The sequence below is a fragment of the Salvia splendens genome, chromosome 16 (assembly GCF_004379255.2).
Source record: "Salvia splendens isolate huo1 chromosome 16, SspV2, whole genome shotgun sequence".
In the NCBI taxonomy this organism is placed as follows: Eukaryota; Viridiplantae; Streptophyta; class Magnoliopsida; order Lamiales; family Lamiaceae; genus Salvia; species Salvia splendens.
The window spans coordinates 16,329,049-16,344,108 of NC_056047.1; the positions used below are offsets into that span (position 1 = coordinate 16,329,049).

At 33.2% G+C, this 15,060-nt stretch overlaps 1 protein-coding gene and 1 long non-coding RNA gene across 3 annotated transcripts; one reads left to right on the forward strand and one right to left on the reverse strand.

Annotated features, from left to right (window-relative positions):
• Positions 1-283: 283 nt before the first annotated feature.
• Positions 284-1,355, forward strand: LOC121771379. Of its 2 annotated transcripts, none has more exons than XM_042168163.1 (2): positions 284-386; positions 755-1,355. In XM_042168163.1, exon 2 carries the CDS (start codon positions 788-790, stop codon positions 1,247-1,249), a length of 462 nt encoding a protein of 153 aa, XP_042024097.1. In that variant the 5' UTR covers positions 284-386; positions 755-787; the 3' UTR covers positions 1,250-1,355. The 2 variants fall into 2 exon arrangements, with proteins under 2 accessions (XP_042024097.1, XP_042024096.1); XM_042168162.1 differs by having other exon boundaries at positions 310-386; positions 752-1,355.
• A 2,427-nt stretch (positions 1,356-3,782) lies between these two features.
• On the reverse strand, positions 3,783-7,559 carry LOC121771003. The gene is made up of 2 exons (XR_006043903.1): positions 7,432-7,559; positions 3,783-3,983 (listed from the first exon to the last, which is right to left on the reverse strand). It is a non-coding gene; the product is annotated as an uncharacterized LOC121771003 (long non-coding RNA).
• Positions 7,560-15,060: the final 7,501 nt, after the last annotated feature.

The following is a 15,060-nucleotide window of genomic DNA, read 5'->3' on the forward strand; positions in this document are numbered from 1 at the left end:
TTTATATTATTAGATTCAAAATAACTCATTTTATTTATTTTTTATTTTTATTTTAAATAAATAAATAAAAATACACATTACACTTGATGATAACGTCATTTTTTCTCACCAAATTGATTATGTACATCTCTCAACTTTGTTATAACATGTATGTGTAAAAACATTATTAGACTTTATATAGTTATTTGTTATCAACCCAAAAATAGTACAGACACGAAAAGACTACAAACATCGATTAATAATAACCTTTGGTTTCATCATAAGCTAGGCCCCACATATTTTCCTCATATTCCCTTTGTTCTTCAAAATCTACATCTTCCCCCCTATTTGGAAGCCTCAATTGCACAAGAAATTTTCTTGTGCTTTCCTCTTCGAGAAAAAAGGAGGTACGCCTTCATTTTCTATTATGCACAGATTATCTGTTTATGAGCATATCATTGAAGAAAATACAATGAAAATAATTAATTTATTTGATCTATTGAAATGCCAAGTTTTCGTCTTGTTAGTAATCCTCAAAATCGGTATATATAAATATATAATATCACACCATGAATCAATAAGTTCAATATTTACATCTTAAATAGAATATATAATCCGGTCAATCCATGAGTTCTATAGCATCAATAAAACACCAAATTCATATAGAGTTGTTTTGTTTCCTATTCAATCATTGCATATATTTTTTTATCCTTTGCTTCTATATGCAAACATTGAACTTATGCATGATGAAGTTGTTACACATTTGAAATAGAAGGGTGGGAAGAGACAAAATTAAAAGAGCAAAGCCATGAAATCCACAAGCACCACCACCTTCCTCCTCATGGCTGCCCCACTCCTCCTCCTCATCCTCCTCCCCTCGGCACACGCAAGCCTAAAACCTAACGCCAAGACTGTGGTGGTGACAAACAACCACACCAACTACCTAAGCGTGCGGTGCTTCTCGTTCAATGATGATTACACGGTGAACCACTTGCCCTCGTGGGGGCACTACGAGTTCAAGGTGACGAAGCGGGTGGTCTACCCTTCCTCCACCATGTTTAATTGCTCCACCAACATGGGCACATTTGTTGCCTATAGATACGACTATGAGTGCACTGGAGATGAGTATGAGAAATGCGACTGGCGATTTGACGAAGATGGTGCTTATAGATGGGAACCTAAGCTCAATGTTTGGGTTGGTGTTGATTATGCCCCTAACTATGAGTCCCTCAATAGAGGTGGTGTCATCCAAGGCTTCTTTGCAAACTAGCCTTATTTCCCTTTTCTTTCGTTACAAAAATATGTGCCAGATAGTTATTTATGTACTGCTCAAATTTACGATTGGTGGAATGTTTGTAATTTTGTTGCTCTTTTAATTCGCAATTTAATTATTGTGTCCCACAATTTTATAAATTTATAAAACAACTTTAAGTTAAGCTTGTTTTGTAAATTTCAATTATATTTATCAAAAATTACAACTACTACTATATGATTTGTTCATTTTGTTTCATATAGTATATGAATAATAATAAATTGGACTTTTTGGGGGGATTTGCTTTGCCTACAACGAAGGCTATAGCTATGATGTAGGCAAATAAGAAGAAGACATGGTCGCACAATTTTTGGATGAGCTTCGAATTAAGAAGCACCGAATAGTATTCATTATAATAACAATTTACAAATCTATTAATTAATTTCTAGACTGTATATATACTCTTTTTAGCTCACTTATTTTTAACTCACTGATTTCCTTTTTTAATTATCTTACTATAAGTAATTAATTTTCATTTTAGCTAAAATAAAACATCTAATCTCATCTTAATATTTTTGCATAATTTATATATGATTGCTAGAGTATACTAACCAGACTAGTGGTTCCACAAATCAGATCAGTTGAACCATGAATTTTTACCTATTTATTTATTGTCCTTATTTTAAAAACATTGGTGGTTAGATGATTCCCGTCCGACCGAACAATAGTTTGCATGTTCAAATCAAACCGCCACAATGACAATTTACATATATTTCATTTTTGAAAAAAATTTTAGTTTTCAATTATATGCAATTTTTTTTATATATTTCAAGTTGCTTAGTGAAAAAATTATTTTTTTAAATCATTAAGTTTGATATATAATAAGAGAAAGAGTACAATAAATGCGAAAAGTATTAAGTACTTGAGATAAGCGTTTTCACATATTTATAGAGGCATAAAATCCTTAATAAGAATCATAATATTAGAATAGCGGGATTTGTGAGATATTCAAATTTGAGGTAAAATAATCTTATTTCTTACTTACTCCATAAAGTTTGAGATTGTTGGGTTGAGCATTTGTATAACATCAGTTGTTGTAAGAAATTATTTATAGATAAATTTTGAAGGATTTTTGCAAAAATTCGAAGTGCATATTTTGAACTCAATCTTAGAGCATCCACATCCATGCTCTTTGGCAAGAGCATGAATATGGACCCGGACCCAGTTTTATTCATTTTCATTGCATTATTCAATTTAAATACTTCAATTACTAAACACATTTTCACAATATAAAAATGCATTAATACTCAAATTACTATTACAAATTAAAAAAATATAAAAGTGCATAATTAAATCCTAAAAAATAAAGTTACATACTTAAAATCCTAAAAAATAAAAATTACATAATTAAAATCGTACAAATTAAAAATTTCATAATTAAAGCCTAAAAAATACATCTGTGGAAGACTAGCCCGATAACGGTATCCCCAATGTTTGTCGGAGAACTCGTTTCATTGCCAAATGTGAATCAAGTTACTCGTGAGTCATCCGAGACGTATTGGCCATTTTGGCTTGAGACTGAGTGAGGGACTGCAGCAGACGGCGGCGGCGGACCCTCCGCTGATACGAATCGCCGGCGGGTTCCGACAGGACGGCGATTTCGCCGGAGAAGATGAGGCGAAGAGAGTGAGAAAAGAATTAGGGTTCCTAATTTAGGGATTTTTGTTTTGAGAAGAATAAGGGAGAGGGACGATGGAGCTAGGTGATAGGGAAAGTTTGGGCCACTTGTTTTAATTATGTATTTGGGCCAGTGTTGTATAATTTAAAAATGAGTTGGGCCTGCTGTGTCAATTAAATGGTGGGCCCTCCTAATGTTTGACCGATTAAATAATGGATAGCCTGCTATTTAATTCAGTGACAATAAATTTAATTTTCGGATTTTAAATAATGCTCAAATAATTTTGTAAACCTCTAAATAAATTAAATCGCTCGATTTAATTAATGCTTAAGGACTTTTCTATGGAATATGGAAAGAGAAATAAAAATGATCACACACTTAGGAATGGATACACGTTAAGCTTATTTAGCTTCTTAAGTCTAATTAAGTACTATCTTATTTTTCTAAAGGGACGTCTTCGCGCGTCGTTTAGGACCAAATCAAGGAAACTTTCGGCTAAGGAAATATCTTTTGAGGTGGGCATTCTTTCAATACGTGATTTTAGTGTGAATATGTAAATCTTTTCTAAACGTGTTTGTCATGCCATGTTTTGCTTTTACGATTACCTATCTGCTTGGATATGTCAATTATGTTAAATCGAGTCCTGGTCCTAGTAGGGCCGAAAACCCTACTTGGACTAGTGTACACATATGGAGATCGTGAGCTAGCCTTCGAGTTGGCCGATCCAGTGACCGTCGTGGAATGTGTCCACATTCACGGTTCACATACGTTCAGATATGGTATCTATGTTCATGTGATTGCTGTAACACCCCTTACCTGGTAGGTAAACCCACCGAATAAGTGATGTCATGATGTTTCAGTATCGAAAACCCGTGCTGAAATTTTCCTTTTTCTTTTTAGCTTAAAAGCACAATTAAAATCTATTACATTTAAAAAAACTTAACATTTATCCAACGGAAGATTAAAGATTAAATTATTACACAACATGCCACGACTGCTAAACCAAGTTGACCACCAGTGACTTGCAAAAGATGCAAAGCTGCGCAACACCACTGACATAATATCAACTCTAACCTGCAGGGAGAAAAGAGGGGAAGTGAGCTCGAAAGCCCAGTAGTAATATCCAAACTACAGAATCCAACCCTCTCAGCTAAGACAATAGTAACTACAATAACTACATTATTTCCTTTTTAATCTTTTGCTTATTTTCATTTCAATTTCACTGATTTCCTAAATTACTTACAATCTCATAATCTTCACAACAAAGCATACTTGTTCAGATAACCACACATATTCATCATATATTATTATTTCGTATCACATTTTTCTCATTTTACCATTTATTTTCATATACTATTTGTTTTTCCATCTTAATTACCCGGAGCGGGGACCATTCAACATAATATATCATTTCCTCCGCGTGAGGACCGATCAACAATTATATCATATATCATATTTTACAAATCACATATCACAGATCCTTATTCACAAGTCATCAGATATTATTTTATATATCACAGATCACATATTCTTATTCAGAAGCCATTAGATATTATTTTATATATCACAGATCACAGATTCTTATTCACAAATAATCAGATATTATTTTATACATCACAGATTACAGATTCTTAGTCATCAAATATTATTTTATACATCCCAGATCACATCCTTATTCACAAGTCATCAGATATTATTTTATATATCACAGATCACATATTCTTATTCAGAAGCCATTAGATATTATTTTATATATCACAGATCACAGATTCTTATTCACAAATAATCAGATATTATTTTATACATCACAGATTACAGATTCTTAGTCATCAAATATTATTTTATACATCCCAGATCACAAATTCTTATTCAGAAATCATCATATATTATTTTATATATCACAGATTACAAATTCTTATTCAGAAATCATCATATATTATTTTATATATCACAGATTACAGATTCTTATTCAAAAGTCATCAGATATTATTTTATATATCACAGATCACATATTCTTATTCAGAAGTCATTAGATATTATTTTATATATCATATATCACAGTTTCTTATTCACAAATCATCAGATATTATTTTATTTTATCTTATCATATAGCCCCATTATCTGCTTGGTTTCAGGCAGGGTACACGGACCAGATCAGAAATAGAATCAGATGCAGACGCGGATTTTGTCCTCGAGAGGACTCCGCACAGACCTCCCATAGGGTGCATATCAGAAAATCAGACCACCCATGAGGGTGCAGACAGATAATCAGACCACCCATTAGGGTATAGATCAGACAGATCAGATAGGGGCCCATCAGATAACAGACGATCCTCGCTTCGGTTATCCAGAAGACGAGTGATCACAGATAATGCAGTGCTGCTGTCCTATGGCATGCCAATTGTACCCAACACATATGACCAAGCAAACGGGACGTTTTATTTCATATTCTTCTTTCAAATCTCTTTTTCACATTTATTCCATTTCCAATTATCACTTCAGATAATCATTCGACATTCTTTTTCATATACATTCAGATATCTTTTCATAATCTATTCAAACATATTTCACATTATTCAGATGTTCATAATTTATTACATTTCAATACATATCATATCCGTTGTCTTTTATTCATATTCGTACCATTATTTCTCGCAGATCATTCATATTAAAATTAATAAGTATCATAACAATCCACATATTAAATTATAAGCATATTTAAGCACATTATTTAATTAACATCGCACAAATAATCACGTTATAGCACACATCATCTCAACCAAAGGAATCGAAAACCATAGAGATGATACGCTACCTCGCAGGCTTATGAACATAAGCTTATTTCACCTTGACCTAATATTTTTAAATACCAAAAGAAGTCCAATTTATAATCCAACAAGATTCACTCAGAGATTCCTAATACTTTAAGGCCATGTTTGGTTGACAGGATTCTGTCTGTTAAAGTAATCTGATTCCTTAAATTTTAAATTCCAGTGTTTGTTTCCGTTTTTAATCAAACTAGGAAAGTAATCAAAATCCTGAAACAAGGAAAGTTAGTACAACTTTCCAGCATTTTGAATCCTAACTTTTCTTAGTTATTCTTTTTCCCAGTTTTAGGATTCTTACATATTTAATGCAATATAGTATAGTTTCATCATCATCATCATCATCATCATCATTTATTACAATGTTTTAAAAATAATTTAAAAATATAAACCATACTTAATTTCAGGATAATAAATAACTATAATTCAAATTATCATAATTATAACTATATTATTAATATTTATATTTAATTTTTATTATCATAATAATAATAATTTATTTAATAATTAAATATAATTATAATTATATAATAATATAATAATTATTACACTATAAATTAGTAATTAACAATAAAATTGTAGTAAAATTTTAAATTATAAAATTTATTCAATTAAATATTTAGTAAATATAATAATAATAATAATAATAATCTTATTTATTATTATATTATTATATATTATGATGTATAATCCATGTTTAAACTATCCATCGTAATAATAAATAAAATAATATAATTATTATCATTTGTAATTAATAATTTATTAAATAATATGTATTATTATTTTTTATAAATAAAAACTGATAAGTATATTTTTTGTTTTGTGTTTAAATCAAATATAAACTTTAAAATCTTGATATTTTCCAAACACAGGAAAGTAAAGTTATTAGGAATCATATTCCCGGGATTCATTTTCCCATGAATCATTTTCCTTGCCAACTTTACTTTCCCGCCAACCAAACATGGCCTAAGAGATATTCTCGTTTTCCCACAGACTACCAAAATCGGACAATTTCTGGCAGCATTTTCTAAACAATTTTTATAAATGGTATTTGTACTCTTTAATTCATCATAAAATTCTAAGAACACCTGGACACCATATAGTTAATGTAAAATTTATTTATTCTATTTTTATCCTTAGCTCAAGTACCCAGAATAATTCGAATAGAACATACGAAATATGGAAGTTTACTAGAATTTCGACAGTTTATGGTCATATGGTTCAAACAATTTATACACATAGTAAACGAACTCCTAAATTCTCCATAAAACTCAGGGATCCTCTACACTCATCATAGTTATTATAGAAATTGTTAAACCAAAGTTTCCACTATTCTACTCATTCCAAACAATTCGGAACAGGTCACTGAAAAATAGGGGATTAAACCTTGTTGATCCAATTCTATTTCAATTCATGTTTAATCATAAATTTCATCTAACTTGAGCATCTAACTATTAAAACCACAAACCCTAAGGCGTATTTTCAATCTCAACATCAAGTTCATACCTTGACAAATTAACTTTGAAATTATCCATCAAAACGTGGCATACGACGTCTATACGCTACGTATTCGACAATTAATCGAACATAAAACCATTTATGCACCAACACCTATGGAGCTCAAAATTTTCAGATTTTCAACCTTAATTTATATTGAATTTCACGCTATAAAAATAGTACGGATAGAAAGAGCTTACTCGATTTATTAAGGTTTATGCGATCAGACGATCAGTACGACGAAAATCGGGAACATGATTAGAAATTGAATCTCACGGTTCCTTTCTCTCCAATGGACCATGAGTTTCTCCCAAGAATGAGGTTAGGGATGATGTTTTAAGTATAAAAAAAATTGTATCAACTCATTACTTTAATATATGGTTTTGAAATTGCACAAGTGGCATAATTCCAATTAAACACATTTCTTTTCTTTTATCTAGAATCTTCTATTAATTTTAAGGCATATATTGAAGTCAAAACATGTCCAAAATGCTGGAAATTTCGTGCCCTATGATTTAAACAAGATATTTTATTTTATTTCATGTGAAAAGACGATTTTGCCCTTCTACCGTATTCTATTTATGATTCCCGATTCAACTCCGATTTTCTTCTCATTCTCACCCTCATTATACTTCTAATACTTACTTCTAATTCTACTTTAGTCCTTAATCTTTGTTACTAATTATTTTAATTTTTTTGGCTCTTTTTTTTCGTTATCGAATCAACCACCGATAATTCGAAATCGACAATTTTAACACAAACCTTATCTTATTTATAATCTAACTCATATATTATTTCTAATAAATAATTCTCATCACCTTTTATCCTTATAAAAATTATCACTATAATTTATCAACTATCATTATTTCCAATATCGATTTATTCGTCGAAAGCCCTGAGTTGTCGATTTCTTAACCTGAACCATGAATTCGTCTAGAGACATTTTGGGGATGTTACAATTGCGCAATCAAATTTTATGAAATCAAAAGAAATTTAGTGACTCGGGCCTTTTAAATAAAACCCCGTGTTCACTCAACTGTGGCTGACAAATTTAAATGGAACTTATATTTTGGCACTATGTCCACTGAGTATATCAAGTACTCAGCCCTGCATGTTCTTTTCTAACGTGCAGGTTGAACGTGAACAAGGAGGCGAATGTGTTGGGAAATGACTATTAATAAGTAGTTAGATAGCCCAAAGTAGTATGTCTTCATACATACTATTTTGTCTTGGACTCTTCCCCTGCAATAGACCTATGTTCTAGGAATTTATGAATTTAGTCTTGATACTCTGATTTTCTTTGACTATGCACACATTTGCCTTCGAAACTATTACCCCGAGTTGATTTATTGCTCTTATGTTTACTTCATGATTGATGAGAGTATTTTTTTTAGTCGCGAAATAGCTACGCTCACTAGTACTAGGGAGATGTGGTCGTGACATGCTCATTTTATGATTTTGGTCATATACTTTATCTTTTGAATTTTTGCATCCTGAACATTTCAACTCGGATCACAATTGGTCCTACACAGCTACACTAACAATTCCGTCAATTTTTAAACAGTTTTAACCCGATTTTGACCGATTTTTAAACGGTTTTAATCCGAATGGGACTGTTAGAACCGTTAAAATTGGGTTAAAACCGTTTAAAAATTGACGAAACTGTTAGTGTAGGACCAATTGTGATTCGAGTTGAAATGTTCAGGATGCAAAAATTCAAAAGATAAAGTATAGAACCAAAATCGTAAAATAGGCATATGTTCAAAACCGGTTTTGGCATTTACTCTAAATTCATATACGAATTTTAAAGTGAACTTGATACTATATAAGAAAAAAATAAAATAGATAAAAAGAAAAAAAATATGTAGAAAAAATTAAGATAAAAAAAGTAATAAATTAAGAATAAATTTTCATTTGCAGTATACTAACTAATTTTAATTTTAATGAACGAATGAAATTGGAAAGAAGTGACTTTAATTTTTGTAAACATAGTATTACATAATACTCCACCCGTATTGCCCCTCAATGGCATCTTGCTTGTTGATACGAGACATTAATGTCATATCTTCCATATCTTTTATTTAGTTATCTTTTGATTCATAGTATCTTTTCATATATTATTTTCTTAATCCATAAGCTAGTATTCTAGTATTATAAATAGGGATATGTTGTTATCATTTTATTCAATCAATCTATGAGATTATTATTTTGGCTCAATTAAATTGTGCATCAAGAAACAACACTACCGTTGCCGACGAGACCTCTCTCGCGCTCAGCAACCTCCGCCGGAAGTCATCGCCGACCCAAATCTCTTGGGCGCTCGACGGCTACGGTCTCCGTTTCTTGATTGTGTGGGAAGTTCGATCGACTTAAGGAAGAGATTCCTTAACAACTAGTGCTTTCATCGTGAGCTCACCCTCCACAACACCGATCGAACCATAGCTACGTCGCTGCCCGACAGAATCATTCCGCACACCCTCCGCAGCACCACCATCACCGCCGCATCTCGTGCTCATCCTCCATCTTCTATCAACCATAACCCAAACCTCACCAAAAAACAATTTAATCCCCCACCACTTTTATCCCTTCATCAAAGCCGTCAAAATTTTCACAAACCATGGCTACCACTCCACTTCTCAAACCAAAATCCACCAATATCAGCCCCAGCATCAGATGCACCCTATTATTGCAAGACTTGAATGCCTACTGGACAGGATGAAATCCCGTATTGACGCAGCAGATCGGCGCGTGGACAACCTTCGTCGGAAAAAATACCGACAGAATGGCCACCGGCCACCGCCGCCTCACCGAATGGGGTCTTCCCGGACACGCCGCCCCTCCTGTTGGGATCCTCCCGGAAACCGACCACTACCGAGCTTCCAGCCCTACGACCCACCACGGTCATGGCAGCCCTCTTATTGGGAACCACCGTCTCATCGTGCATCGCAAGGATACTCGGATTATGATCAGCCACCACCATGTCCGCCTAGTTGTTGGGATACACCCAGGCGGCAAACCGATCACTTTCGGCAGCAGCGCAACCCACGTCCGGGCACACAACCTTGGCAACACTCACTCCCAAGTTACTGGCCCGCACAGCAGCGTCGGCACGCCTACGGGATGCAGCAGCAAACACACGGCTATAGGCAGCAACACCTACCTGTTGCTGCACATATGGAGCCCCTCTATCGGTTTGGCGATTCCCGACCTCAACATCAATCAAACCCAACACCGGTCTTTGAGCATTCTCCATACACCTGCACGCTTTCAGACGCGTCGTTGCAAAATCCCGACGCCGAATACCAGCCACATGAGCCACCAGCGCGTATGGAGCCCCCGGAATGTATTTTCCAACCCCTGCCGCAGCCACCACAACCACATTGCTGTCAGAATGCAGCAGATAAGGAAAGATGCATTGGAGAAGTCATTACTCATACACATTCACCAAACCTTGACGAGTGTTTGGATAGTTATGTGTGTGGATATGCACATGAATTGAGAGACCAAGACGAAGACGATTCTTATTCATCGAGTTTCGTTGCGCTGATTGGGTATTCATGTGAGGTTACAAGAGATTTTGACTATTATTCTCAGCGCAGGACAATGGAAGAGGAGCATTGTGACAACTTGGGCAATATGCTTTTAATGGACTCTAAATCCGAGACAGAAGTGGAAGATGTATGTGGCGATGATGCTTCTAATTCGGATGCTACTGGTGTATCGATTTCGTCTATTGCCTTGCTTGGTAAAAAGCATGGAGTTGAGGAGAAGAGAGCTGTTGCAGACCACCAAGTTTCAGCTTCTAAAGAAATATATTGGTCGTGCAGCTCCGATGTGAATAACATCCTCTCAACAGCGCCTCTGCCTGCTGCTGCATTATAATCGGATGTCGACGGGGATTTCAAGTGTTTGCTGCAGGGACATACACACGACGAGTGGGACATCTGCTTGGTAAGAGATCATTTCGTGCAAGAATATATAGGGAGACGTTCAGTTGTTCGGTATGCATTTGATCCAGGAGGAGACGCCTCGCAATAGCTTTTGCTGTCAACTCTCGTCGTTGGTTCGTGGTTTCCACCTTGAGGACAAGGTGGATTTTAACCGTGGGGTAGTTGATACGAGACATTAATGCCATAACTTCCATATCTTTTATTTAGTTATCTTTTGATTCATAGTATCTTTTCATATTGTTTTCTTAATCCATAAGCTAGTATTCTAGTATTATAAATAGGGATAGGTTGTTATCATTTTATTCAATCAATCAATCTATGAGATTATTATTTTGGCTCAATTAAATTGTGCATCAAGAAACAACACCACCGTTGCCGACGAGACCTCTCTCGCTCTCAGCAACCTCCGCCGGAAGTCATCGCCGACCCAAATCTCTTGGGCGCTCGACGGCTACGGTCTCCGTTTCTTGATTGTGTGGGAAGTTCGATCGACTTAAGGAAGAGATTCCCCGGGTAAGGTCGGTAGCCACGCGGAATATGCAAAGCTTGGGTTGGAGGAAGGGGGAGAAATCCGTATCTAGATTAGGAAATGGCGATGAGTCGAACCATTTGTGGTTCCATCCGCGGGAGTCGGAAGAGTGATCACCGGAGCCGGACATTTTTTCTGCAAGAGTGAAAGAGTGAGAATTTAGATGAGAATTGATGAGAGAATTGTATTGTGTAGTGTGGTGTGAAATTTTTGGTGTGGAAATGAGGGTATTTATAGATGAAAATGTGAATTTTGGGTAAAAAATAAAAAATAAATTAAAAATGAAGAAAACGGATATAATTTATTGAGAAGTGGAAAAAAAAAATTATTTTTCTACTTCCCAATAAATTATATCCGTTTTTTCTTCACACGATGGTACTTGATGCATCGAGCAGGGTCGTGCCGTCGGCAAGAGCACATCGGCGAGCAGTGCTTGCCGCTCTGTCGGCACGGAAACCCGCCTTAGCATCGAGCATCGAGCATCGGTGGAGGTGCTGTTATAAGCACTGGGGAATCCAATTAAGTACAAGGGGTACAAATGTATCCTCAAATTGTGTCTAGCCTAGTGGTAATATGCTTACTTTCCTAGCTCTAGACCCAAGTTCGATTTCCCTTAAGCGTGTTTTTGGCCATTCTAATTATATTTTTGTTCTGTAGGATTGGCTATAACCATTTAAGTAGTACTACTCCATATTATTTATGTTTCTAATTAATATATCATTAAGTATAATAGTTTATTACTTGTCTTTTCATTTGTTTCAGTTTTGTTACGTATTTATTACGCGTGAATGCATTATAAGCTGTAATAATTTATTATTTATGTTTCTAACTAATATACATTAAATATAATAATATATTATTTATATTTTCATCAAATGGGGTTGGATATAATTTTTACTATTTATGTTTTCAGTTACAATCATATTTGATTATTTATGGAGTAGTAATACATTCCGTTTTATTTAAAATTTTAAAAACTTTTTCTGAACTTCTACATATATTCTAGATTATAAAATAATAATAATAATAATATCTATTCTCAATAGTGAAAAATTTTCAACTAATATAACACAGAAAATTATTTTTTATACTATTTAATAATTTGACTCACTTGAATATAAATAATTGAGATAATAAAAAAATTGATTGATTATTAAATTTCTAAGTTAATATAATTATTTATCGTACCCCCAATCTAAAATTTCTGGATCTGCCAGTACCCAATTATTTGCTCAATACTTTCATCAAACGCATAAGGTGCGTGATATTCAATTTCACAGTAGAGGCCACTTGCATTATTATACGTTAGTAATTATTATGTCACTAATATAATTAGGGGTGGGAAATTATACCGAAATACCGTAATACCGGACGTACCGTATCGGAAAAATACCGAAAATACCGATTTTTCGGTATACCGCAGTTTCCGATACGGTATGATACCGTACCGCAGCGTTTCGGTATGGTAACGGTATCATTTTTTCTATACCGCGGTATTCCGGTATACCACGGTATACCGAAACTTCGGTATATACCGAATTCACGGTATACCGGTATACCGTGGTATACCGGTATACCGATATATATATATATATATATATATATATATATATATATATATATATATATATATATATATATATATATATGATTGTGATCAAGATAGAACCATTCTTAAACGTAGAACCATTCTTAAACGTAGAACCAATGCCAAACGGAGGTCGTTAGATCTTTTAATCCAATGGTGTTGATTTGCACAGCAACTTCCAATTACAACCAAAACTATTATTAATGGGTGAATGCAGAGAAGTGAAAAAATAAAGCATGCATGGACTCTTCTTCGTTTCATTCATTCTTCCATCAACATGTGAGTTTTTTCACATGTTGAGTCCGGAATGTCGTGAAAACATAGTCTAATATGTATGATTTTTAATCTTGACCGTCATTTTTTCCTCATCCAATGAATAAAATATGTAGAGTTCTAGGTTCTACACTTAAGAATGGTTCTATCTTTAACGCAACCCTATATATATATATATATATATATATATATATAGGGTTGTGATCATATGATAACCCCTAATTTATGTGATAACCCTATAACCGAATCTGGACCACACATATTTTCTAATTATTTTTTCCTTACAATTGGCGTGATTCACTACTGGGCTTCAAACCCTCTCCATCAGATCAATACCATCATAAATTAATAGAGAATCAAGGCTAACAATACGGAGTAATAGTTTATTATAATTTTATAGCTGTAACGATAAATTAATTCCTGTATTATGATCATCACTTTTTAATAGTCATCCAATAGTACATGCAGTGATATCACGTATACAAACAATTAAACAAACACACACACAAAAAATCTAAAACTATCATTTTAAAACAAAAGTATAATTTTATCATTTGAAACTATCATTTTATCCCTTTAAACTATCATTTTATGATGCAAAAGTATCATTTTATCATCCAAAAATCTAAAACTATCATTTTTAAACAAAAGTATCATTTTATCATTTGAAACTATCATTTTATCCCCTCAAACTATCATTTTATGATGCAAAAGTATCATTTTATCATCCAAAAATCTAAAACTATCATTTTAACACAAAAGTATCATTTTATCATTTGAAACTATCATTTTATCCCCTCAAACTATCATTTTATGATGCAAAAGTATCATTTTATCATCCAAAAATCTAAAACTATCATTATTAAACAAAAGTATCATTTTATCATTTGAAACTATCATTTTATCCCCTCAAACTATCATTTTATGATGCAAAAGTATCATTTATCATCCAAAAATCTAAAACTATCATTATTAAACAAAAGTATCATTTTATCATTTGAAACTATCATTTTATCCCCCCAAACTATCATTTTATGATGCAAAAGTATCATTTTATCATCCAAAAAATCTAAAACTATCATTATTAAACAAAAGTTTCATTTTATCATTTGAAACTATCATTTTATCCCCTCAAACTATCATTTTATGATGCAAAAGTATCATTTTATCATCCAAAAAATCTAAAACTATCATTTTAAAACAAAAGTATCATTTTATCATTTGAAACTATCATTTTATCCCTTTAAACTATCATTTTATGATGCAAAAGTATCATTTTATCATCCAAAAATCTAAAACTATCATTTTAAAACAAAAGTATCATTTTATCATTTGAAACTATCATTTTATCCCCTCAAACTATCATTTTATGATGCAAAAGTATCATTTTATCATCCAAAAATCTAAAACTATCATTTTAAAACAAAAGTATCATTTTATCATTTGAAACTATCATTTTATCCCCTCAAACTATCATTTTATGATGCAA

Excerpts from the sequence above, each read along its gene's own strand:
- LOC121771379 (XM_042168163.1), top strand. The coding sequence starts at position 788 with ATGAAATCCACAAGCACCACCACCTTCCTCCTCATGGCTGCCCCACTC.